The sequence below is a fragment of the Acinonyx jubatus genome, chromosome A1 (assembly GCF_027475565.1).
Source record: "Acinonyx jubatus isolate Ajub_Pintada_27869175 chromosome A1, VMU_Ajub_asm_v1.0, whole genome shotgun sequence".
NCBI lineage: Eukaryota > Metazoa > Chordata > Mammalia > Carnivora > Felidae > Acinonyx > Acinonyx jubatus.
Window position 1 is genome coordinate 66,242,298 of NC_069380.1, and position 25,934 is coordinate 66,268,231.

General features: G+C 42.8%; 2 protein-coding genes across 17 annotated transcripts in view; one reads left to right on the forward strand and one right to left on the reverse strand.

Moving 5' to 3' along the window:
• Positions 1–17,479, forward strand: part of CLDN10 (claudin 10) — a 112,358-nt gene extending 94,879 nt beyond the window's left edge. For 3 of the 12 annotated variants that reach the window (XM_015082434.3, XM_015082435.3, XM_027065100.2), the window contains exons 2-5: positions 1,477–1,638; positions 1,727–1,808; positions 16,425–16,532; positions 17,143–17,479. In XM_015082434.3, coding sequence (XP_014937920.1) covers positions 1,477–1,638; positions 1,727–1,808; positions 16,425–16,532; positions 17,143–17,266 — 476 coding nt within the window. In that variant the 3' untranslated portion in view covers positions 17,267–17,479. Of the gene's footprint in view, positions 1–1,476; positions 1,639–1,726; positions 1,809–8,373; positions 11,822–16,424; positions 16,533–17,142 lie in introns of those variants that run through there. The other 9 variants (XM_053217208.1, XM_027065101.2, XM_053217204.1 and 6 more) reach the window with 7 other exon arrangements.
• Positions 17,480–18,823: 1,344 nt separating this feature from the next.
• Positions 18,824–25,934, reverse strand: part of DZIP1 (DAZ interacting zinc finger protein 1) — a 55,057-nt gene continuing 47,946 nt past the window's right edge. For all 5 annotated transcript variants that reach the window (XM_027065106.2, XM_027065104.2, XM_027065103.2 and 2 more), the window contains 4 exons: positions 24,936–25,129; positions 22,845–22,975; positions 21,457–21,631; positions 18,824–19,887 (listed from right to left, as the gene is read on the reverse strand). In XM_027065106.2, the coding sequence (XP_026920907.1) occupies positions 19,811–19,887; positions 21,457–21,631; positions 22,845–22,975; positions 24,936–25,129 (577 nt within the window). In that variant the 3' untranslated portion in view covers positions 18,824–19,810. The remainder of the gene's footprint in view (positions 19,888–21,456; positions 21,632–22,844; positions 22,976–24,935; positions 25,130–25,934) is intronic.

Consider the following 25,934-nt stretch of genomic DNA (forward strand, 5'->3'; position numbering starts at 1 on the left):
AAAATAATCCCACACGTGAACTTGATGTACATGCCCGTTCATTGGCTCCACGAACATCTGCTTATACCTAGGATCTGCCATCGCTACTCCAGATTGATACATGGCACTGTTTCCGGCTGAAAGGAAAATGACCTTCTGTGCTAAAAGTGTATTGGTTTAAATTCTATTGATTTAAAATTTGTTAGTGTCTGGACAAAAGCCACGTTGAAGTTTACCCCACCCTGGCTGTGCAAATAAGAATAGGTGATTAAGAAAATCGGTGGTGGGGCACTTGGGTGGCTCAGTCGGTTAAGTGTCTGACTTCGACTTGGGTCATGATCTCATGGTTGGTGAGTTTGAGCCCCACGTCAGGCTCTGTGCTGACAGCTCAGAGCCTGGAGCCTGCTTTGGATTCTGTGTCTCCCTCTCTCTGCCCCTTCCCTGCTCTCTCTCTCTCTCTCTCTCTCAAAAATAAATAAACATTAAAAAAATTTTAATTAAAAAAAATGGGTGGTACCAAAAGATGATCAGACAACCCAATAGAACAAGGTTTTAGGGTGCTTAGAAAGCATCCACTTATATGCACCCAGTGAATTTCATAATTATGAAATATTCTTTTAGTAAAAACCACTGCTTTTTGAAACCTAGTTTTATTCCATGTGCCCTGAAAGTAATAATGTCATTAAAATACTTCTTGATTTAGACTCATCATTGGTTCCTGATGATATTCTAGTTGGTCTCATTTGTAAGCTTTCACTGATATCAGAAACACCTTGCTGCCCAATTATAAATTTTATAATGTCAAAACCATTAAAGCATCTATTTAAAAGGTCGAATGTGGGACGCCTGGGTGGCTCAGTCAGTTAAGCGTCTGACTTTGACTCAGGTCATGATCTCATGGTTCATGAGTTACAGCCCTGTGTTTGGGGCTCTGTGCGGACAGCTCAGAGCCTGGAGCTTACTTTGGATTCTGCGTCTCCCTCTTCTCTGCCCCTCCTCCTGCTTGCTCGCTCTCTCTCAAAAATAAATAAACATTAGTAAAAAATGAATAAAAGGTCCAATGTACAAAGGAGTAGGAGGGTTGAGATGGTGGTGGATGGTATTTCTTACAGAGAGGGGTAGCATCGCATGGATTTTATAGTCAGAAGTGGATGGAATCCGTTTCAGCCTCTTACTAATTCATCTCTGACATAGCCTATGTATATAGCCTTTGGTGCCTCAGTGTCCTCCTCCGTGAACGTGGGAATAATAACACTCAAGGAATCTATCCTGAGGATTATGCGTAGGCCAATCCTAAAAGTGGGTGACATAGAACAGGCACTCCATATAGATTAACTTGCTTTCCCTTCTGGCTTCTCTTACTATGTGTTTTAACCACTATGGGTATTTTTTTTTTGGAGAACGGAACCCTCATTCAGAAGGATGGTACAAAATGAGGAGGATGTCTCCCTGGAAAGCCACGTGTTTTATGCTAACACAGATGACCTCTAATTGCAGGTTATATCCAGGCATGTAGAGGACTTATGATTGCCGCTGTCAGTCTGGGCTTTTTTGGTTCCATATTTGCCCTGTTTGGAATGAAGTGTACCAAAGTCGGAGGCTCAGATAAAGCCAAAGCTAAAATTGCTTGTTTGGCTGGAATTGTATTCATACTGTCAGGTAAATAGTAACTTTCTCCCAAACGAGGTACTTCACGATGTTAATGAAATGACACTAACCGTGGTACTTTCCTTCTGATACTTTGCAGGGTTGTGCTCAATGACCGGTTGTTCCCTCTACGCAAACAAAATCACAACGGAATTCTTTGATCCTCTCTATGTTGAGCAGAAGTAAGTCCTCTTCTTGGTCTGTATGTTTCTAGCTTCTAGGAAATGTATGCGAGTGACTCTTCTAAATTAAGATATGTAAATTCCTTACATGGCTCGTGAAAGTGAGACACACTGATAAATATTATTTGATGACATCATTTCAAGAGTAAACATTTCATGTGCTACGTTGGCAAAAGATGCATTTAATTACTGCATTGGTGTCACATAGTGTCTTGTCTAAAAAGCTCAAGGCGTAGCATTTGAAATTCTGGACTTCATCCACTGTACGTCATTAAATTGGGGTGAAGTAGGGGACAAGTGGAAGAGAGGCGTAAGGTGGGGAGGAAAGGATGATGATGTGAGACAACAAAAAACTGACAGCTTGCTTCAATTGTTGTCCACCCAGATTGACATTTGCCGGGTGCTGGTGTCTGAGCCGGTTTCCATCATGGTTTCAAACACTGACATGGGAACATGCTCCTGAAGATTAGCAATCTGTTAATGACATTTATTTTTTATTTTTTATTTTTTTTTAATTTTTTTTTCAACTTTTATTTATTTTTGGGACAGAGAGAGACAGAGCATGAACGGGGGAGGGGCAGAGAGAGAGGGAGACACAGAATCGGAAACAGGCTCCAGGCTCTGAGCCATCAGCCCAGAGCCTGACGTGGGGCTCGAACCCACGGACCGCGAGATCGTGACCTGGCTGAAGTCGGACGCTTAACCGACTGCGCCACCCAGGCGCCCCACTGTCAATGACATTTAAATGAAGTATCATCTTTTCATGTTTAAAAAATATTTACTCATCAATTTTGAGAGAGAGAGAGTGAGAGAGAGAGAGAACAAGGGGGGGGAGGCAAAGAGAGGGAGGGAGAGAGAATATCTCAAGCAGGCTCTTTGCTGATGCAGGGCTCGATCTCACAAACCAGGAGATCATGACCTGAGCTGAAATCAAGAGTCAGATGCTTAACTGACTGAGCCACCCAGGCGCCCCTCATGTTTTCATTTTTAATTAGCCTTTTAAATTAACTCCTTAACAAGCTCCACTTAATAAAGCTTTATAAAGAAACTGTACATTATGCAGGGTTTTTATTTTATTTATTTATTTAAATTTATTTATTTTTTAACATTTATTTATTTTTGAGACAGAGAGAGACAGAGCGTGAACAGGGGAGGGTCAGAGAGAGGGAGACACAGAATCTGAAACAGGCTCCAGGCTCTGAGCAGTCAGCACAGAGCCCGACGCAGGGCTCGAACTCATGGACCGTGAGATCATGACCTGAGCCGAAGTCGGACGCTTAACCGACTGAGCCACCTAGGCGCCCCTGCAAGGTTTTTAAAAAATGCCCTCGGAGTGGTACAGACACCACCCAGGTGTGACCGGTCTGGGTTGCAGGCAGTTGCTTTGGCGTTTACAGATCAGTTTGTTGTTGGTGGTTGTTTTTTTTAACTATGGGCAATTGCTTTTTATAGTTTCCCTAGGCTTATTTCTTTGCCTTGGGAAAACCCCAGGGATACCAAATTAGAAATAATGATATATGCAATATTTTGTCTTCCATGAAAATATACCCACATACCTCTGTAGAAAGCCACATCAGTATGTACGTGTATAGTTAACAACCAGTCTGGTGCTTCTCTTTCAGTCTTCAGATCAAATGTGACAGGATTTTAAAAAACAGTTGCTAAAATAGCTGGTCAGGTGTGCATTACTTTTTTCTGGTGGATTTAAGTTTCTTTAGGGAATTGGTTTTTTACTTCTGTGTTTGGTGTCTTTTATTTATAAATAATAAATGCTTATATAATGAAAATAGCAGCTAACACATGTTGGGCCCCTCCCATGTACCAAGTAGAGCATTGCAAATATTATTCTGTTTTATTATTTTGTTTTATTCTTGGAACAGCCTTATAAAGTAGGTTCTCTTGGTACAACCTTTTTTTTTTTTTTTTTTTCAAATGAGGAAAGAGGCCAATTAATGTGTGCAATGCAACCTAAACTAAACTAGGTACTGTCTGATTAGACTATGAGTCAGACCAGGAATGCTTGCTCTAAGACCCATGATTTATAATACTCCGTTTCATGATTTTTGGTGACAGTATGCTATATATATTTTTTGCATGTTTTCAAAAACTATTTTAACTTTTGTTAAATGGGAAACAAAAATGGCTGTTTGAGACACCAGTGTAATTTTTACTCACCTGCTTATGTTGGAAAAATGTGTTCTGATTTTTAAATTCTTAAGCCTCCAACTTCGGCTCAGGTCATCATCTCACTGTGAGTTCAAGCCCTGTGTCAGAGCCTGGGGCTGCTTCACATTCTGTTGTCTCCCTCTCTCTCTGCCCCTCCCCTGCTCATGCTGTCTCTCCCTCCCTCCCTCCCTCTTTCTCTCTCTCTCTCTCAAAAATAAATAAAAATTAAAAAAAAAATAAAAAAAAGAAACACGTTAATGATATTTAAATGAACTAATAATTTTCACTAAATGATACATTTTTATTTCAGGCTTTGGTATCCTAAATCTACAACAAAACTGGTTTATGTTATTAAAGACATTGCTGCCTTTTCTGGATTATCTTTTCCACATTGCTGTCTTTATTTTCCTGACAATTATTAGGGATGTCTTTGTCAGAATCTTAAAAATCATTTTCATCATTCCTCAAAAGGTCAAGCAAGGCTAATTCATATATGCCCAGTAACTTGCGTCTGTCCTTTGTGTGACTTTTCTTCTGTGCTGTATGCTCAGTCGCCTAACTCAGTTTGGTGCCATTGGGATTTCTGATTTTCTTTCAGGTTTTGGTTAAACTCAGTTCAGTAAATATGGACTTGGAGGGGTTTTCCTCATCCCCGTTAAACTCAGTTCAGTAAATATGGACTTGGAGGGGTTTTCCTCATCCCCCCCTCATGTGCTGTCGGCACTCTCTTCTCAACTTCTGCCTGCTGTTTCCATATTCTCATCCTGAAATCAGGCTAAGAATAGAACTTTCTCATAGACTTAATGTGGAAATTAAGAGAGTGTATATAGATGCTCAGAACTGATTAGAAAAGAGGAAATTGATTATTGTATTAGCTGTTAAGATTGATTTTTAATTGTATGTTGTGTTTAAGGTGTAGCTTATCTTTATAGATATTTTTATTAGCCTTTTCTGAAGTGACTTAAAAATATAACACCTGGGTGCTCAGTCGGTTAAGTGTCCCACTTGATTTTTGTCTCAGGTCGTGATCTCATGTTTTGGGGTTCGGGCCCCACGACAGGCTCTGTGTCAATAGAGCCCAATGTGGTGCTTGATCTCATGACTGTGAGATCGTGACCCAAGCCAAAATCAAGAATCGGTTGCTTAACCGACTGAGCACCATCCTTTTATCAGGTGCCCCATCCTTTTATCAACATTTCTAGTAGAGGACAGAGAAATAAAAATTTGAAAGATTAATAAGTTTAAAATTGGCTACCTACACAAAATAAACTAATTTCATAGGTCTTAGAATTTTTAAAGTGAGATTTTGATATTTTTTTTTAATGTTTATTTTTGAGAGACAAAAAGAGACAGACTGTGAGCGGGAGAGGGGCAGAAAGAGAGGGCGACACAGAATCTGAAGCAGACTCCAGGCTCCGAGTGGGGCTTGAACTCAAAAACCACAAGATCATGACCTGAGCCGAAGTTGGACACTTAACCGACTAAGCCACCCAGGCGCCCTAAAGTGAGATTTTGATTTGGCATATTCTAGGGGCTAGTGTTGCCTCAGCTAGCATTTGCTACAAATTCAGCCATGGGTCTTTGACTTAGTTTGTGCATGAACTGAGGAATGCTTTGGAGAATCAGGGCTAAAGGCAGGACAGCCCTAGGTGGGTTGAGATTTGGAAGGTACTACAGCAGGAAGGTTCTGACTTTCTTTGGTGTCTTCATTCACTTGCATGAGAGTAAATTCCTTGAGATTAGAAAGTGCCCCTTCCATTGCTGTCTTATTAGCCAAGCACAGTGCCTGGCAAGTGAGCCTTGTCTGCAGAGGTAGTCCTTTCAGAGTTAGGGGAAAAGCTTCCTGTGGTGTCAGCCCACTGAGGAGAGAAGGAAGGACACTCACTCCTCTCTCCCATCCGTATCACAAACTCCGCTTCCTAAAACTAGCTACCACCAAGTGACATCTCTCCCTGTCCACAGTCACATGTGTGCTCGGCCTTTAGGAAGGCAGTGAAGACAGCTGCTTGCAGTGTGCTCTACTTTAAATTTCTGGTGAGCAAATCCTAGCTATCCCATACCCGAGCCCTGAAATGCACTGGAAGACAGTCTGGGCTCAGAATCTAGTTTTGTTGATGTTTGTTTTGTTTTTCTTAAGGTTCTGTGCTATATTAGGGCACCTGGGTGGCTCAGTCATGAAGCATCTGACTTTGGCTCAGGTCACGATCTCATGGTTCATGAGTTCTAGTCCCATATCGGGTGAGCTCGAGCCCTACTTTGGGTAAAACATGAGCCCCGCTTTGGGTGACCCTGCTTCTCTCTCTCTCTCTCTCTCTTTCTCTCTCTCTCTCCCCTTTATTCACTTGTGCCCCCCCCTCAAAAAAATAAAAAGATTCTGTGCTATATTAATTGAATCTTTTCTGTGGATTTCCAGGACATTCCTATGTAAGACCTACCTTGGTTGCCTAAGTTAGAAACACAGACTAAACTCATCAGCAGAATTCCTGCTAGGTTCCTACTATGTGCAAAGAACTCAGTAGGCACTTTATTGGTGAGAAAAGATGAGTGGCTTCTAGTGCAGCTAGAGTAAAGATCAGAGGCTGTAGCACTAAAAACAGTATCACGCTCTATGCTCCTGGCTCTGTATTTCTGAAATCCTTCCTCTCCCTCCATATATCTGGGAAGTTCTTTCTCCCAGGCTATAGTCACAACACAAATGTAATTCTTTTTTTTTTTTTAATGTTTATGTATTTTTGAGAGAGAGAGGGAGAGAGACAGAGTGCCAGAAGGGGAAGAGCAGAGAGAGAGGGAATCACAGAATCCGAAGCAGGCTCCAAGCTACCAGTGCAGAGCCCACGGTGGGACTCAAACTCATGAACCATGAGATCATGACCTGAGCCAAAGTCGGACACTTAACCGACTGAGCCACCCAGGTGCCCCCCACAATTGCAATTGTTTAAAGAGTTACAGCTGACTGTGGTCGTGTTCTGCCATGCCCCCCAACCCGGCCCCTGCCTTTTTTTTTTTTTTTTTTTTGGCGTTTGTTTTGCTTCTCTTGCGTTCATTCAAGTTGTGATTATGTTTCATGACTCCAGGATGGGCTGCTGCAAAGCCTTGAAAAAGATTTCCCAACTCTTCCCTTTGGCTGTTTCAAACCAACTTCCTCCTTTTTATTAAAATAAAACCTACCAAATCCAAAAAAGTCTACCATTCTGCAAGTTTATGGTAGCAGGCATCCACTACCCTGTGACCCACCCTCCAGGGAGTTGAGATTTAATTCAGTTATTATTCCCACTACTGCTTTGTTGTCCAAATGACTTAACTTCCTAAAGGTCTTGATTTGTTTTCTTAAATAAACTGTTCCAAGTAAGAATTTATTGACACAAAGAAACTTCTTTTCAAATCCATGCAATGTTGGAGCATTAAACCAAATGCCCTAATCGAAGAAATGGGACATCATAATCTTAGATTTATTCTCTTTTAGTATATAAAATTTATCATTAGTATTTTGGCTCAGATATTCTCATATTCAGGTCTTATCTTCAGGCTTTTTTATTTTCAGAGTGTTTAAAACCGTGGACTTATTTATCTCTAACACTCATTCCTGGCATATATTTAGTTTCTACTTTAGGATTTCAGCTTTACTTGGGAAAACCTGTTCACCTCTGTGGCTATTTAGTAGTTAGAAATAAACAGCTGTCTACTCTCTGATAAATGCTCTCATGCTTGCTGTCTGTCCAGTTAAATGAACAGTAGATCATTCACGTAGATCATTCTAGAAGGTACCTTTCTAGATTACACATTTTCCTGGGTGAAGTTCAAAGGAATATCAATCTCACTACGTGACCTTGCCAGCATATTTGGCTTCTGACTTCTGTCATTATTATAATGTAATGAATTATGGATGTTCGTTTATTTAGGCTTACTCCACTCGTGAGTTATTTGGAGAATGAATTAATGTTGGTAAACAGCTCACAGATTCTTGGATAAGGGCTTCCTTGGAGGTACCATGTATTAAGAACAAAACAATTCAGCTGTTAAATATTAAGAAGCGTTACCCTGTGCCTTCGCTGTTCAGTGGTGGCTCAGATCACCATAATGGCTCGGATGCTTTTGTTAACACTAGCGTGACTTTAAAAATATGCTTGCAAATCAAGTGTTGGGCAACTGTGTTTTGTTTTTACTGGCCAGTACATGGAGTCACAATTCCTGCCAGTTTGCCATGCTTCCTGGTGACTCCACTCGGACCCCTAAGCCCCCTTTCCCTTTCCTTTTCACATGCTGGCTGACACCGGCCATCCTGCAGGACTTGTGTTCTGGGTGAGGTGCCCTCCCGTGTGCTCCTGTTCCACCACCTGTGCTTCTGTCATAATGCTGCCGTGCAGTTAGCACTTACTTACTGGTTCCTGTCCCAAACCAGACCAGGAGCATCTGCGGGCAGAGACCACATCTTGCTGATTTTGGAGTCTCTTGTGCCTAGTGCCTGCTCCATGACATTTACAGCAAGGAGGCTGGTCAGCAGTGTTATAGGACTGTCTGTCTGCATCTCTCCTGGAGTGGGAAGACTGAGCGTGTTTGTGGACATCTGGGACCTACGGGCATGTCATGTGGACATGAGGGCAGGAGGCAGCATAAGCACAGTGTCAAAGAGCGAGGCCCTGGATCCAGCACCTCCTGGCTGCCTGGGGGGAAAGCCCGGCTCTGCTGCTTATTTGTTGTGTAACCTTGAAGAAGGTCCGTGTCTTTTCTGTGTCCTGCGTCCCTCCTCTGTGCTACGGAGGTGGCAAATAAATATTCAGCTCTTTAGAAGCATGCATCACACGGTAGGCACTCAGTAAACGTTCACTGTTATTTTTAAGGATACTGGCCCTTAGCACCGTGCATCAATGTCGCAGTTCATTACTTGAGGTCGTGTACTAAGGTGAGCCATAGAGTAATGAATATTGAAATGTTGGAAGCCTGGTAGAAGTGATAACTGTTGTTAAGACGCTTGGCTCTCAAATAGAAGGCAGGTTTGAAAGGGACAATTTAAAAGAAACAAGGCTTGAGTAATTTCTTCTTTTCTTCTAATCGCCTCAGTCGTAGCATTGAGTTGGAGACGTGCAACCCCCAGGAACTGTCAAGTTCATAGACATTCTTGAGACCCTTCCCAAGAGAGCCATCCTGCATACATCTGTCCCTGGTTTGATTCTGAGACACTTTCAGGTAGCCCGTGGGGGATTCTGAATAAAATGCGGGATCTGCTTTTAAATGACTCAGGCTTTTTTTGCTGCAAATTCATCCGTATGTTTTTTCTCTGAACACAAGCAGATGCGCACACTCACCTGCGCACGCACGGACTCAAAGCTCTGGCCATGCCCTCAGGGGTCGCAAGGCAGCTTCGAAGTTCCAGGAATTTCCTGTCTTGAAGCACAGCCCCCTCTGCAGTGTCTGCTTGTTCAGACTTCACAGCGTGTGTGCGAACACGTTATCACGCCTGCTGCCTGCTTTGAGTATAAGGACTCGGCACATCATTTTCACTTAAAACCAAAGAGGGCCCAGGAAACCCCCCAATTCTCCATATGACTGGAGATGGAGCTAAACAACAGATTTGTTTTGGAATTGGCCTATGTGATTTTGGGGGACAGGACATATTTCTTTTAAGTTGTAATTTACCTTAGCTAATATTATATTGTTACACTGTGGATTTTTTTTTTTTTAATTTCCGTGAATACTTGGCAGGAATTAGGGCTTCTGTAAAGATACTCCCTGTGCGTGCAGATGGTTGGAGGGGGGTGGCGGCACATAGGCTAAGAGGCAGGTTTCAGAGTTACACCCCGGCTCAGCTCCTGTCCCTGCCCTCGCTCTTTTGGGATCTTAGGGGAGCTGCAGTTGTCTGTCTGGATAAGAGAGGTAATCCCTCCTGCTTCTCAGTGTGAAGAGGACAGAAGAAAATAACGTAGCTACAGCACTCACCACATCAGCATGTTATTAATATAGAACGTTTGTAGAATTTTGTTGATAAATCACAGCACACAGAAAAGAAACGCATGTATGTCTGTTTTAATCTAGCCACAAGAAAGCAATTTAGAACTGACACCAAAAAGATCAGTCTTTATTTTGGGTTTCCTAAATGTGAGAATTCTGCGTGAAGTTTCCGTGTAGAAGTGGATGCTTATTATTTAAACTCTACGTTAGCTGCCATTTGGGAGGTACCTGTTAGTACTTTGTAAGTCTCCTGGAAGCTTCGGGTGAGAAATCCTGTGGCATCTTGTGGGCAGTGGGAGAGAAACCATTAGCCGATGGGATTGTGTAAGGGAAAGCTAGACTGTGAGCAGGGTGGGGAGGTACACAGGCTGGGTGGGCACGTGACAGCCCATCCTTGTAACTGGGCCCCCAGGAGAGGGTGGGGGGGGCGAGGGGGGGAGGAGTGTTTATAGATAATACCTGCAGAATACTTATTTAATATAAAATCTACTCATGTAGTTATCTAGACCTTGGATTATATAAGCCTATGAGTTGAAGAACGTTTATTTTAGGTAGTAATCTTTAAAACAATGGCATGCCAGTGGAATTCAATTTTAAAATGTTTATGTTGGTAATACGTGGTATGCTTTCTAAACTTTAAACTCGATAGAGATACATGATCGATCAATTGATCGATCGTTAGTTTTCAGTTAACTGGAATATTTATTTTGGCTGCTACCACTCTTGTTAAAATGAGGAGTAAGACAATGTGTTTGAAAAAACGCTATCCCAGATGCCAAAGACCTGACTCCTAGCTCTGTGACTTACAGCAAGGTCACTTCGCTCCTCTGGGGGTCGTACAAGGAGATTTTTTTTCATTCGCTAAACACTTTTTGTTTTGTTTTTGGAGGCGCTGCATTTTCTGTTTTTTCCAGTCCAACATGCCCTGATTTTAATTACTACACTCACCTCTTTTTGTGCTGGGTGAAAAGACAGCCTGAGGGGAATTCAGAAAAAATTCCATACCCTGGAGCTTGTGAGCCACTGAGAAGGCAGTGAGCCGCAGAGAGAGAAAACATCCATCTCTCTGAAATGACAAATAAAAATATATTGCATTGATTGCATTTTCTCATATTGATAAAATCTTTTACTTAGCTAAGGTATACTACATAAAGGGAAGAAAGAGTGCTGGTTAAGAGCTTGAGTTTTGGAATCACAGTTACGGGTTTTAAATCCTGGTTTTATCATTTACTTAGCTGAGGTATGTGGCAAGTAATTTAATTTCCCTGAGCTTCAGCTTCCTCATTTGTAAAATGAGGTAGCAATACCTATCTCTCAGGATTGTAATGAAAATTGAATGTAATTATGCAAAAAAAAATTCTTAGCACACACACAAAAATCCTAGTACAGTGAGCTGACAGTAATGCTGGTTATAGTTGTAGACACTCACTTGAATGACGTCTGGGTGGATCTGGGAGAACAGGTAATGTTTACTTGGCAAAAACATACTCTTCTGATGCTGCTGTTAAATTTCATTGCACTTTGCTAGTGTTACTTGCTTACTATCTGACTATTGTCACTAGACTCTGAGATCCTTGAGACCAGAGCTGTCCTTCTCTTGTACACCTCAAAACACATGATGAGCACAATGCCTCCTGGCACATCATTTCTGTGGTGGTGACCTGGGTAGGTTACACGAGCTCCTCATAGATGGCAAATAAGTCATAACGGGTTTGGATGCAAGGAAGACAAAAAAATAGGAGGTGCAAATAAAAGGGGTTCTTCAGTCCATTCTCTCGGATTACTGTGAAGGTTATAGGGCTGAAATATGAGTTGAAGTATGAGATGATTAGAATGAAGGCCTCCAAGTGTGGTACTAGCTCTCTAGGGCCCCAGGCACAGCCAGGCGGGTGAGAATAATTTCACCCGTTTTATTTATGTATGGTTGTATATATGTATGTATGTACGTATGTATGTATGTCTATTTTTGAGAGAGGGAGAGCACAAGTGGGGGATAGGCAGAGAGAGAAGGAGACACAGAATCTGAAGCAGGCTCCAGGCTCTAAGCTGTCAGCACAGAGCCCAATGCAAGGGCTTGAACCCACAAATCCTGAGATCATGACCTGAGCTGAAGTCAGACACTGAACTGACTGAGGCATCCAGGCGTCCCAGTTCAAAGGATATTTTAATGCCTTAGTTCTTTATGGTTCTTTTTTGGGGGAAATTTTAAGTGATTATATACAAGTAAAGTTTTCCCCTGCTTGCTAAATTACATTCAATTACATAAGTGAATTAAAGTCATATAGGCAGCTTTTGATTAGTCCTATCAACTGAGAGGATTGAGATACTGTAAAAACAATATTTTGATCCATAAAATGGAGCTCTGTCCTCCCCCTGACAATCATGGATCTGTCTGGTGCTAAGCAGATTTAGAGCTTTTCAGAATAATGAAGAAATGTTGGCGATCGTAACAGTCCAATAAAGAGGGCACGCTCTGAGTGGGGAAGCTGGTGTGGGGCCAGGAGTATATTGTTAATGAAAGAAAGCCCTGCAACAGAGCATCTGAAATTTGGTAATCTTTGGAGGCATTGAAGTCAGCTTCTTAGTATTACCAAAAAAACGGAGAAAGATTTTCCAGGCAGAGACTAAGCTTCCCAGTCAGTGTCAAAGGAAGCATGCTCTGGAACAGATTTGAGTGGATATTATATTGCTCTTTCAATCCTGTCTTTCAATAATACCAGCCAGTTTTTGCCAGATCATGCACACTGATAGGTGCGAATTTGAGTCCTTGCTGAGTAAGTCTGCTATCCGTGTCTTTCCACAGAATGAAGAAGAAAAAGTCTCTGCAAGAGAAAGAACCAAGTCACAAAACCAAATTGTTAAAAATTGCTGATGTAGATGTGGAGTCTCTTAAAGACTTCAGCTCTGAGTACTATTTGTCTCTGAGAGAACTGACAAGGAACTCAAATGGAAATGGTACTTTTCTTGGAATAGAGTCTGAATTTACTGACTTAAAGTTAAATAACATGAAAATATATTAAAAGTCAGGAATAAGTGAGCCAGTATTTAAAAAATTTTTTTTTAAATGTTTATTTTTGAGAGAGAGAGAAAGAACAGGGGAGGGGCAGAGAGAGAGGGCAACACAGAATCCGAAGCAGGCCCCAGGCTCTGAGCTCTCAGCACAGAGCCTGATGTGGGGCTCAAACTTGTGTATTGCAAGATCATGACCTGAGCCAAAGTCAGACACTTAATTGACTGAGCCACCCCAGCGCCCTGAACCTGTTTTTAATATAAGACAAACTCATGATTCTTGCAGAAGGTTCAGGATGGCTTAAATGAGTATAAAGACACAAGTCCCAACATTTTTCCTGCCTGAGTAATTTATCCTCTGATTTGTGACGACACTGTGTACATGTTTGCATGCTCCTTTGAGCGAATTCACAGTGCCAAGCCGTAGTTTATGATTTCTATGATTGTCACCCCTGATTGACCACTATTAATAATTAGAGACTTATTTTTAATCGACCATGGTATCCGGCTCTGGAATCTGATTTTAGAAAGCTCAGTATTTTTTAAGAAAAACCTCAGACTGTTGCTTCCGGGGGTATGTACACTAAGAGTAATAACTAAGGCACGCTTTTATTAGGAGTGAAGACAGCCTGAACTCTAATGGGAGGCCCACGATAGAGAAAAACAGAAAGTACCATTAGACTGTAATCCCACAGTCATGTCCTCCAAGTAGAAATGTTCAGTGTGCTCACTGTTAGCCGTCTGCGGCGAAAGCGTGACGGGGGGCATCTGAGAGCAGCTTGCTGTAGGACTCACGGATGTTTCGAAGAGGTCGGATGACCTACATCTAACGACCTGGCAGGCAGTCTGCTGGTTTTATGTGCATAATTGTGTTCAAACGTCATAAAAGCTGGTGGTGGAAGTCCAGGATATCCTTTTTAGGTGGATTGCGTGGTGTTTAATGTAGGCATCTTTTATAAAACCGTGAACTTGGCACTCTTGGTCCGGCCAGCTCTTTTTCATCAGTGCACTTCAGCCTTGAGTCCTTTCGGTCCAGTGTTTTTGTGCAGGCTGAAGGTGTTTTGTTGCACTTTACCCCAGTCTTCTGTTTCTGCCATCGCCACTAGTGGGAGCGGTTGGAGAAGATTCTTGTTTACGGGAGCATAATTAGTGCTCTAGTGCGGGATGATGTGCTGCTCCCTGTTGTTGTACTCGCTTCAGCTGTCGCCTGGGTTTCCCAGAGAAGGCAACACGACAGTGAGAAAAGAAGGGACCACAGGGCAGCATGTGTTGTGCACATCACTTCTTCCCAACTGTGAACACAGGCTATGAAATTGCCTCTGTAGCCAGGTCTGAAAATGAGCGAGTGGACGGTACCTTCCTGATCTTCTGTTAGGGTCGCTTCCTGCTTCCCCAAGCTGGCAGTCAAGGTCACTCTTCCATTACCATTACTGTGACTCAGATCATGGGAGAGATCCTGTCCTGCCCGGCTGGGAGTTCAGTCAGTGATATGGCACGTAGAAACAGACGAGGCAAAACTCGGGACAGGCACAGGTGGTGGGTGCATGCCAGATGCTGTCAACAGCGTGGTGTGGCCTCGAGACCTGAGTCTGGCCCTGCACCTCCTTTGGGAGGCAGGCTGGGAAGGGAGCCCACCTCGGACCTGCCTTGTCCCTTCTCGCCCTCGCCCCCTGCTTTTCTGTCTCAGCTCTTCTGTGGATTCTGCATGACCAAAAGAGACCCCTCCCACTTGGGCTTCATTTTATCCTGAAAACCACCATTAGGCTGGGAATGGCATCCATCAGTTTTTGCCTTGCAGTGGAAGTCTGTGGGCCAAAAAAGCTTGAGGATCACTTCTTTAATTAAGAAAAAAACCCTATTCTTCAGAAAAAGCATAGGCAAGCATGAGAACACACAGCCCCTAACGTTTTGGCATACTTTTCTCATTCCTTACTTGTTTTTCTGGGTGAGTGTTCCTCCCCTAAAAGGATTTCCTCTGGCCCTCCACAGCAAGTGATTTCCTTTCTTGTTCTCTGTAGCATTATTTGTCCCTTTGTGTGGGGACATCCCCTAGGCAGCAGCTGCTTTGTCTATCTTTGTATTTGCTTAAGGCATCAGCAGAGTACTGTGACCAGCCATATAGGAGGTGTTTATTGTTTATTAGCAATCTATCACTAAATGATGTTATTTTGTATTTGTCTCCCACTAGATTGTGGTGATAAGCAAGATAGCACTTATCTAGCACAGACTTTTCACGGGCTCTGTAGAGGAGGAAAAATTTAACCTCTTTCCCCCTCTACTCTTCAAGGTTCTCAGCTGAGACCCTATAAATTAGACTGACAAAAGATGCTTTAACAAGAGAAAAACAGTTGGTCAACCTGAGCATCATGCATACACGTGGGAGCACCCAGTGATGAGTAACTCAAAGAGCCAGTTAGAACTTGGGCTTATATGACATCTTAACAAAAGAACAATACGCTCACAGGTGACAAGACAAGGGACAGGGCTTCTGAGCTCCTAGGGCGGCAAATTGTGGGAAGGCAGATCTATGGAGGAAGTAATGGAAGGCAGGGCTAGTTAGTAAAGTGTTACGGAGAGCCCCCTGGTGCCATTTGTGAGCTGATCAGAGTGTATTGTTGTCTCTGGTGGTTAACTTCTGTCCTTCTTGGTAGGAGGGGTAGGTGGCACAGGGGACATCTTTACAAATTTATGTCCTGCTTTTAGGCAAATGGGGAAGGGCAGAGAGCTTTTCTTGTATCTTCTCAGTTGCCTTCCACTCAAAATAATCCCCATGCCCAAGTGGCCTCTTTGGGAATGGCACATTCTGCTGATCTTCAACACCTTGTATGTGATTTGCAAATAGATGTTTATGAAATGGAATTAAACTGAAAGCAAAGGCAACCTTCCATTTTCTAACCAGAGTCTACCTGAATAATTTACCCTGTGTGGGGTGCCTGGGGAGATCAGTCGGTGAAACGTCCAACTTTGGCTCAGGTCATGATCTCGCGGTTCGTGGGTTTGAGCCCCACATTGGGCTCACTGCTGTCAGCACAGGGCCCACTTCAGATCCTCTGTTTCCCTCTCTCTCTGCCCCTCCTCTGCTTGCACTGCCTCTCTCCCTCTCTCAAAAATAAATGAACATTAAAAAAATAATAATAAATTACCCTGTGCAACAGAATAAATAGATGGAAAGCTCTGTGAGCCTTAGAGCCCCGAGGAAAGATACTGGTTGGTTCAGGAGGCATGGGCTCTGCAGCTGGCTTTGCCTCTGACTCGCCTGCAGGGATCACTTCCTCTTCCTTTCGGGAGACTGGGGAGATACAATCAAGTGATGGCCAGAAAAACACTTTGAGTAGAGTTTAAGGCGTTATGCAGATACAAGGTGTTCTTATTTCCTCTGCAAGCTGCAGTGGCAATTTCTGATGAGCATTAGTAAAGGTTGGCTTGTTAGGTCTTAAATACTGTTTACTCCCCAAAAGAAGTAAGCTGTAATGCATGTGTAATGCTTCCTCACAGGTATGAATTAGGAGCTGCTCTGTTTATTGGATGGGCGGGAGCCTCACTCTGCATAATTGGTGGTGTCATATTTTGCTTTTCAATATCTGACAACAACAAAACACCCAGGTATGAAAAAGAGATAAAAATGACCTGTTAAAGTTACTACACGTGTGGCAGGTTCTAGATCGCTCACACGATTCTTAGACACGTCGAAAAACAAAACACAACAAAAAAGAAACTTCAAAAAACTAGAATTGGCAAAAGTGAGGAATATATAGTGAATATAATATTCGATATAATAAATATATTGAATGGAATAAATATATACTTCGTTAAAGTTAGTTTAAAAAACAGAGCTGATCATTCTTACATCCCAAAGCTATTTCTGTAAGCAGAAAGACGGGTTTTATGACAGGGTGTGGTGTATTCTTCACCTTGACCTCGTCATTTTCACACGGGCAGACATTACTGATGAAGGTCACTAGGGTCCCCCAGGGTCCAGGAAGAGGAGTTTTAAAAGAGAAACAACAAATGAACAAGCCATGAGTTTCCTCTGCTGAGATTCCCGTGGTCCCGCTCACTGGTCAGAAATGGCAGTGAAATGTTTGGGGGTACAAGAGAGAGTGCTAACTAAAAGTAGTCAGGGAGGCTCTGAAACTTGGCTGGGACAGAAGTGGGGGAAATGGTTTCTACCCTCCGTGTAAAAAAACGGGATCTCCGGTGTTTTGCCTTGCAGAATGGGATACGCATACAACGGGGCCACATCTGTCATGTCTTCTCGGACGAAATATCCTGGCGCAGGAGGAGATCTTAAAACCACAAACCCTTCAAAACAGTTTGATAAAAACGCTTATGTCTGAAAGGAAAACCACCGCGAGCTGTCTTTACTATAAAAGTGAACTGTTCACAGATGATCCCCGCAAGGCCCTCCTGTAATTCACACTCAAACTATTTTTAAAACATGAATTTGGAGAATTTGCTGATTGTATGGATGTAAATGTTCTTACACAGTTATATACTAATCATTTTCTGTTGTGGCTTTCTATAAGAAAATAAACAGGTTATTTACAGGATTTGTATATATCTGATACATTTATAGAACATGCATTTAGCACCGAAGGATCAAGGATTTGTAACGTATCCTTAATCATTCAGACGTTGCAGTTTTTGCCCCCATTCCTTCTTTTCCTTCATATATTAAACAGAATGGGTATTAAGGAGTGGTATCTTGTGAACAGTGTGGGGGCAGTCCGAGCCTGTTCCTCGAAAGATGCGTGGGTTGATGGACAGGTTACATACAGTCTGCGTAGTATTGACTTGTGGTTTCTTACGCCTGTCACTACTGCGACTCTCTGTGAGCGCTCAAGGAAGGGCTCCTGCCCATTGCCTGGCATGTCCACCTTCAATAACTGCTTGGGTGTCTCTGTAGAAAGCAGGTTCTGGAGCGGAGCATCAGCACGAGCTGAGTGAGAGATGCTGATCACGCCTGACTTTGGAGCCCGCAGAGGAAGGTCCTGGAGCCTGGGTGGCACCTGCTTTTGCAACACAAATGTGCCAACTTGATTTAAATTTGGGGCTCACTTGGCAGAAGTCCACCCCCTTCCGTCAGGAGTGAAGATGTGGCAGACACGGAGCTTGGAGCCCAGGGAAAGCCTGCTCTTGTCACTTCCTAGCCGTATGGCCTCTGGCAAGTTACTTAATAATTCTTCTTTTGTCACATCTTTTTTTTTTTAAGTTTATTTTGAGAGACAGCGCGCACAAGTGGGGAAGAGGTAGAGAGAGAGCGGGAGAGAGAGAATCCCAGGCAGGCTCTGCGCTGTTAGCACAGAACCTGAGGCAGGGCTCAAACTCATGAACCGCGAGATCATGACTTCAGCTGAAGTCGTATGCTTAGCCAACTGAGCCACCCAGGGGCCCCTCCTTTTGGCACATCTTCAGGATGAGGATTATGAAGTTGTTCTGATTAAAGGAACTAATGATGCATGTTAAAAAAGCAAAACAGACCCAAGGTCTGTTACATAAGTATCTGTTAAATAAGTATGTTAAATAAGTATCTGTTTAAATAAGGGTTGAAATAACACAGTGGCCCCTGTGCCTTTGCAGGCAGGACGTGGCTTTTGTGTGTTGCTTATCTCTGTCTTACTACATGAAAATTTGATTGAAAGCACTTACATACAAAGTGAGTACATCTGCATAAAATGGCCTGGGGGAAGTGTTAGAAAGGGTGCAAGCAGACAAGTGAAAGGGACCCCCCGAGGAAGGGGCGAGGAAGGGGCGGGGAGGGGCAGAAGCATAATAAATTGTTGTGACTTTAGATTAGGCTGTTGTGGCACAGCTAACAGGGCAAGCCTAACCCCCCGCCCCCCCATAAAGTAAGTTTAGCTCAGAACTGTCTTTAATGAGTAACTCAGCCACAGTCACAGTGATGTAATGGAGGCCTTTACTTAAAAGGTTGGCAAATTGAAAAAGACATCAAAACCCAACAGACCATTAGTTAAAATGTTACCTTTTTTTTGGAAACAAGGGTACACGTAGTACCACAAAGTACAAAAAATGCAAAAAACAGTTTATATGAACTTTGTGACCATTGACAATTGTTAAGAACAGAACTAATAGTTTTGAGGTATTTTATAATATGGGTTGGGCATTTGAAAAAAGGGGGGAAAAACCCTACATACACATATGAATTCAGTAATGACCCAATCTTTTCATATTCTGATAAATTGACGTTTAAAACAGCTACATTTTATTCATAAAATATCCAAGGTAAATGTTATACTGCAGAAATGGTGTTTAAAGTTCTAAAATAATTGTTTAATAACAACATGCTTACAATGGCTCAAAGCTGAGTCTGGTACAGGTACTTCTGGAAAATGTATTTAGCGTGGGCCTAGCTATATTTTTATAATTCTAAACTTATTTCTATATGAAAAATAACCAGTCTACTCGTAAGATTTCACTGATTCCACTAATTCAGTTTTAAGCATACTAACAGAATTTTATAATAAATCACTTCCAGTGGGACAATGTATATAAGAAAGGTATTTAAAAAAAAAGCTTTAATTCGAACCCAAACTGGCTATGTTTTAAAAAAATTTACTTAAAAATTAGTCGAAAAAATGCGCTTAAACACTAGAGTACCGCTCTGAAGAGAAAACTTTTTATGACTTCAATGACACATTATTTTTAAGCAGCAGAAGTCTTAAACACCTTTGTATGCTTCGAAATACTGTTGACAGTTTTTGTTTTCAATACTGAATTAGGTGCTGTTAAAGAGACCCTTGTTCTTTGAATCCGCTTCCTTGTTCTTGTGGGAAATACCGTAGGGCAGGAGCGTTAAGGATCCTGTGGGCAGATTACTGAAATCCTGTTGGCGTCTGGACCTTCTGACTCCGGGGCTGTAGTCACACATCTGAAGAGTCACTCCAATCAGTCACAGTTACTAAGCTGCTTTTCAACGTGCTTGATTCATCTTGAAGTCCTGTGGGGGGAGGAAGAGGAGGCCTGAGTGATCAAACCAGCACATTGAGGAGCCTGTAAAACTCCGAAACTTGGGTGTCTGAGTCTGTTCACCCATCTGCAGGCCCCAGCGTCCGCAGGCTGTGAAGGAGGCTGGGTGCAGTCTGGCCACGGAATGGCCACGTCTCCGGGACACCCTCACTGGACCCCTACGTGGAGGCTTCCACTCAGCATCTCTCCTTCCCTGCATTCAGCACAGGGTCTGGATCCTGACTGTGCTCGATAATGTTTTGTCACTGTTACGGACTCTGAGTAGTAGGTGTAAAGAAAGCAGAATCAAATTATAATAAGCCAAGTAGGAATTAAATGGTGGGAAAAAAAAAAAGGATTTTCTAGGGGACGTGGGCTTCAATATGATGTCAAGAAGTGTGCTGAGCCACCAAAATAGGGTGGTGCAGAGATTTCCACTTGAGTGTCCTTTAGACATCTTTTCTTTCAGGGGCGTGAGGTCATGCCACGGGGAGAAGAGAAAGGGAAGGTATTCAGAGCATCCTCTCGGTCCCGTGTGCATACAGTTACTGTAATGTACATGGTCGTCAGGTTGTGACTGTCAGAATCAACCTTCAGACAGCACAGGCCACCTGGTGATGGGCACGGTGTGGCAGTATAGGCACGGCTCACACCCTGGAGGAGAGAAAAGTTGACTTGAAGGGCGGACATGGCAATGGCTCCTCTTGGCATCTTACAGAGTGAGGTGGCAAGAGATCTTGCTGAAAATGGAAAGGACAAAGGGAGAGGTCTGCATGTATTAAAGCTACCAATAGGGGCCTGAAGACCCTGAAGAGGGGTCATGAGAGGTGTAGTGAGGGGAGAAAATGAGCCAGACCCCCGTCTGTCTTAGCAGGACACCAACAGTTAACGTCTACAGGTGGAGTCTGGACATTAGTGTGACCCACTACTCAGATGTGGGGGAACTCGAGGTAACGTAGGAGGTGAGGGGCACACAGAGGAGCCCTTCTGTGACCGTTGGCTTTCACCATGGGCAGAATTTCTTTGAATAAAAAATACATAGATTACATTTTATAATTTTAAAAATTAAACATACATTGAGACTTAAGTTCCCGGACTTAGCCAGATGCTAGGTCTCATCCAAGAACAATGTCACCTCAGGGTTTCATTTGTAATTCATCCCACTGGCTACGATGTTGCAAGAGAAATCTTTCTTCAAAGAAAATAAAAACATTTGATGTGTGAGCAGATTAATTCAGGAAGACTGCCAGAAGAATGGCCCCACTCAGGTGTGTGATCAGAAAGTCTAATTTTCTGCGAGGCATCTGCATGAAGCATGAATATCTGTATGGCGTTCTCAAAAATAAGGTTAAAATTAAAGTAATAAAATTAAAATGCAAAGATTAGGCCCAAATTAAATAAATATATACAGATCAGATGTTGTGCACATTTAGTCCTTTTTAAAATAACATAAAGCATCGATACTTGTATGATATATTAAGTTTAATTAGATATTTATAAGGAAGAAACACAAATAATTAGAAAGTGGACCAAGCTCCTGTAAGACGTTAAAGCAGCAAACCTTCTCCCTTTGGCCCCTGGAGATTAGATGCAACCCAGGCATTTGGCACTTGAGTAGAATTTGGCTCATTCTTCAAAGGTAGAGGTTCCTTCTGTTCTTGCCCAGTTTTTTTCCCTAAAGATTTTTCTTCCTCTAAGGATGATATGTCCCAGTCTTCATCGTCCACATCTGTGCACTAAAAGAAAAGGAGAGTAATGAACGTTTCATAAAGACGCGGTCCATGTTAGCGCCCCTTGGTCATTCTGTTGGCTAGACTGTGCTGCTGACACAGGATGACTTGAATTTGGGGAATCTCGGAGGATTGCCCATCTGGTCATTTCTGGAAGGGAATGAAACGAACTTGGAAAGCTGTGTTTTGAAAGCAGACAGAACCACCTCTTTTATTGTTTTTGTTTTTTGTTTTTTGTTTTGCCATGGAAATGTAGGTTTCCTACCTCCTCTACCAACCATGAGTTTCCAAAATCCCAGAAACACTACGTTGTAGTAGTAAAATAAGGGTGCTCCCCAAGTAGGAACTAGGCAGGGTCTGGGGCTCTTCCCTCTGTGATAATGTGACACTGAACTGCAGGAGACGTCACACAAAGGCCCTGCAGAAAAGGCCCCGACTGAAGGAGCACACATTTCTACTGCTCCTTTTCTAAGGAAGACACATTAGCTTTCTCTTGCTTGAGGGATACGTTTTGTCACTTTTGGCTTGTACAACACAAGTAACACTACTAAAAGTAGTTTGACAAAATGCTCTGGGTCCCTAGATGGGCAGGAGAAGAGTTAAATCTAAGCAAGCAGTGACTTGGAAGGCCCACTGGAAGACCCAGTCGGCACAGATGAGCGACGCCCGGAAATACAACAGGAGCCCTCCATCCACAGAAACACTTCCGGTGTCCTGGCCTTGGGACCTCGGAATGTGTCAGGGCCTCTCCTCCCTTCAGGGAGAAGAGCTTGGGCTCTGCCCTCAGATCTCTGATGCATTTCTCCACCAACGCCAGCTCCCAAGTGGGGTCAGACCTCGACAAGTCCCCATTTTACGGTCAGGTCATGCCGCTGACTCGGATCTGAGGCCCCAGGTTCTAGTCAGTCACACGTTTCTGTGTACAAACCGTCTACCTGCAAGTGTCAAGCCCGACATGTGACAGGCATTTGAAAACCTGTAGAACTTGATAAGCACATGTTGCCTTATTACCAGTTAGCACCCCAGTATCTTTGATTCTCTGCAGAATGGAAAGAAAGGCAAGATGGCAAGTGAGATAAGGTAAAAGTCTCAACCTCTGGCTACACCAAGTAACTAGGTTTGTTTAATATTTCACTACAGAAAGAACATACATTAGTAAGGATAACCCGTTAAAAGATGAATTTCTCTGTGTATGTCTAGCAAGCAAAAGTGATTTCACCTTCAGGTCTTCTTTCAATTCTTTCTTGATGAATGCCTCAGCAACGTTAATCCCACCAAATGGCTTGTTCACACTTCCGTGATTTGAAACCGTCTTTTCAACTTTTTCGGTCAGCGTTTTAATGGAGGTTCCTATGTGACCAACAGGAAATAGGTACAGTTAAAAAAAAAAAAATCATTATCTATGTTTGGTTCCAAAATAACTTTACAGGCGAATTTGAAAAAATGTAAGCTTTGCAAAAAATCATATTTATTAAATTAAAATCAATTGATATATTTTGGGCATTGACAGAAAGTTACATTAATGCCCTTATAATAATCCATTTTAAAAAGATCATGATTCCCTAGACTAGAAGTAATAAAGTTTTCATTTTAAATCAAAGAAGGATGGTTTCATTCAAGTTGTGGTCAGAAATGTTCATTTCGGGGCGCCTGGGTGGCTCAGTCAGTTAAGCGTCTGACTTCGGCTCAGGTGGTGATCCCGCAGTTTGTGGGTTTGAGCCCCGCGTCGGGTTCTGTGCTGACAGCTCAGAGCCTGGAACCTGCTTCGGATTCTGCGCCTCCCTCTCTCTCTGCCCCTCCCCCACTCACACTCTGTCTTTCTCTCCTTCAAAAATAAATAAACATTAAAAAAAAAAAGAAATGTTCATTTCAGCAAGGTAGTCTGTATAAGTGGAATATTCATGTGGGTATTTTCTTTTTTTTAAATAGATTTTTCTTTTCAACGTTTATTTATTTTTGGGACAGAGAGAGACACAGCATGAACGGGGGAGGGGCAGAGAGAGAGGGAGACACAGAATCGGAAACAGGCTCCAGGCTCTGAGCCATCAGCCCACAGCCCGACGCGGGGCTCGAACTCACGGACCGCGAGATCGTGACCTGGCTGAAGTCGGCTGCTTAACCGACTGCGCCACCCAGGCGCCCCCATGTGGGTATTTTCAAAAACAGTATTAACTGTTTTGAAATTAATTATATTTTACATAATTATATGTACATATATAAATCGTATACAATATGATAAATTAATGATATCTGAGGTGTTTGAAATATATAATGTTTAAACTGCGTTAAGCAGAACTTCTTTTTTAAGAAATGACCCTTATGCCCCACTTCTCTTCAAATTATCAGCAGTCCTACACTTGGCTTTTCTGCTCCTCTAGAACTGCCCCACCCGAAGGCAGCACGGTGCATAAGAACAGCCATTCTTACAGGCACCCAGTGTATGGGCTGAGTTGTATCCCTCCATGTGCATATGTTGATGTCCTGACCCCCAATATTTCAGAACGTGATCTTATTTTGAGATAAGGCCTTTAAAGGGGTAATCAAAGTGAGGTCATTAGGGGGCGGGGCATAATCCAGTATGACTAGTGTCCTTATGAAAACGAGACATTCAGACACAAAGACGAACAGGGGCAAGGTGATGTGACGAGACAACCAGACGGCCATTGGCAAGCCAAGGCCAAAGGCTCACACCAGATCTTTCCCTTGTGGCCCTCACAAAGAACCAACCTTGCCACCCTTGATTTTGGCCTTCCAGCTTCTGGAACGGAGATAAGAAATTTGTTCAAAGCCACAAGGCGTGTAGCACTTTGTTCCTAAAGCCCTAGGAAACTGACACACTTCGGTATCCCCAGCTCCCTCCTCGCCTTCCACTTGCACATCAGTCAGTTGCCGTGCCCTGTCCGTCTTCCTTTGGCAACAGTAGCTTTTGGATTAGCCCCATCCTTCCTGTGAGCACTTTCCCAGCTCAGACTCCCGGTGCTTTGTGCCCCTAGTTAGGAACCACTGTCCTAAACAAAATTTCCTAAAGGATTTTCTCTTTCTTTCTTTCTTTCTTTCTTTTTAAATTTTTTATTTTTTTAATTTTTTTTTTTAACGTTTATTTTTGAGACAGAGCATGAACGGGGGAGGGTCAGAGAGAGGGGGAGACACAGAATCTGAAACAGGCTCAGGCTCTGAGCGGTCAGCACAGAGCCCGACGCGGGGCTCGAACCCACGGACCGTGAGATCATGACCTGAGCCAAAGTCGGCCACCTAACCGACTGAGCCACCCAGGCGCCCTCCTAAAGGATTTTCAATGACAACAGCTCACCTGTGGGCTTGGGAGAAATATCAGAGTCCTCGATTTCACTACCCTCGGTCCAGTCAGTGTCACTTTTGACAGTGTTCTTTCCAAAGCTACTCTTGTTGCTTTTGGATGACTGCATGAGAAGTAAGTCTGGGGATGCGCATGCCTGGATGAGGTCCTCGCCATCCAACTCTTCCTCTGAACTGAAGGGCGGCGTCCTAAACAAATGAAAACCCAAATGGCATTGTTTTCACATTTCAGGATTTACAATGATTCAGGATTTTCGGTCACTTCACATTACAGGATATGCCTTTTAAAATAGCATTCTATTTTAAAGTGAGAAGTTCAGAGTAGTGTTTGTTCATTTAAGAATATTCTTTGAGCACTTAGGGCTCCTGGGTGGCTCAGTCAGGTAAGTGTCTAACTCTTGATTTCGGCTCAGGTAATGATCCCAGCATCATGGGATCAAGTCCCGCATGGGGCTCCATGCTAAGCATGGAATCTGCTTAAGACTCTCTCTCTCCTGGGGTGCCTGGGGGCTTACTGGGTTAAGTGTCTGACTCTTGATTTCAGCTCAGGTCATGGTCTCACAGGCTCATGAGAGCCCAAGCTGAGCTCTGCACTGACAGCATTGGACCCTGCTGGGTATCCTCTCTCTCCCTCTCTCTCTGCCCCTCCCCCATGCTCACTCTCAAAATAAATAAATAAACATTAAAAAATAAAAGATTCCCTCTCTCCCTCTGCCCCTCCCCTTCTCTCTCTCTCTCAAAAAAAATATTCTTTGAGCATTTAAATTCCAGACAATGTTGTTATACCACATCCCATGAAATCTCTTCCTATGAGATTATGTACATGAAGAGTGCTTTTGAAGGGTAAATCATTCTTATTGCCTCTACTATATTTATACTGTCTCTAACTATATAAGTTAAATATATATTTATATATAGTTTATATATATAGTTTATATATAACTATATATGGTTATTATATATATTTATATATAGTTTATATATATAGTTTATA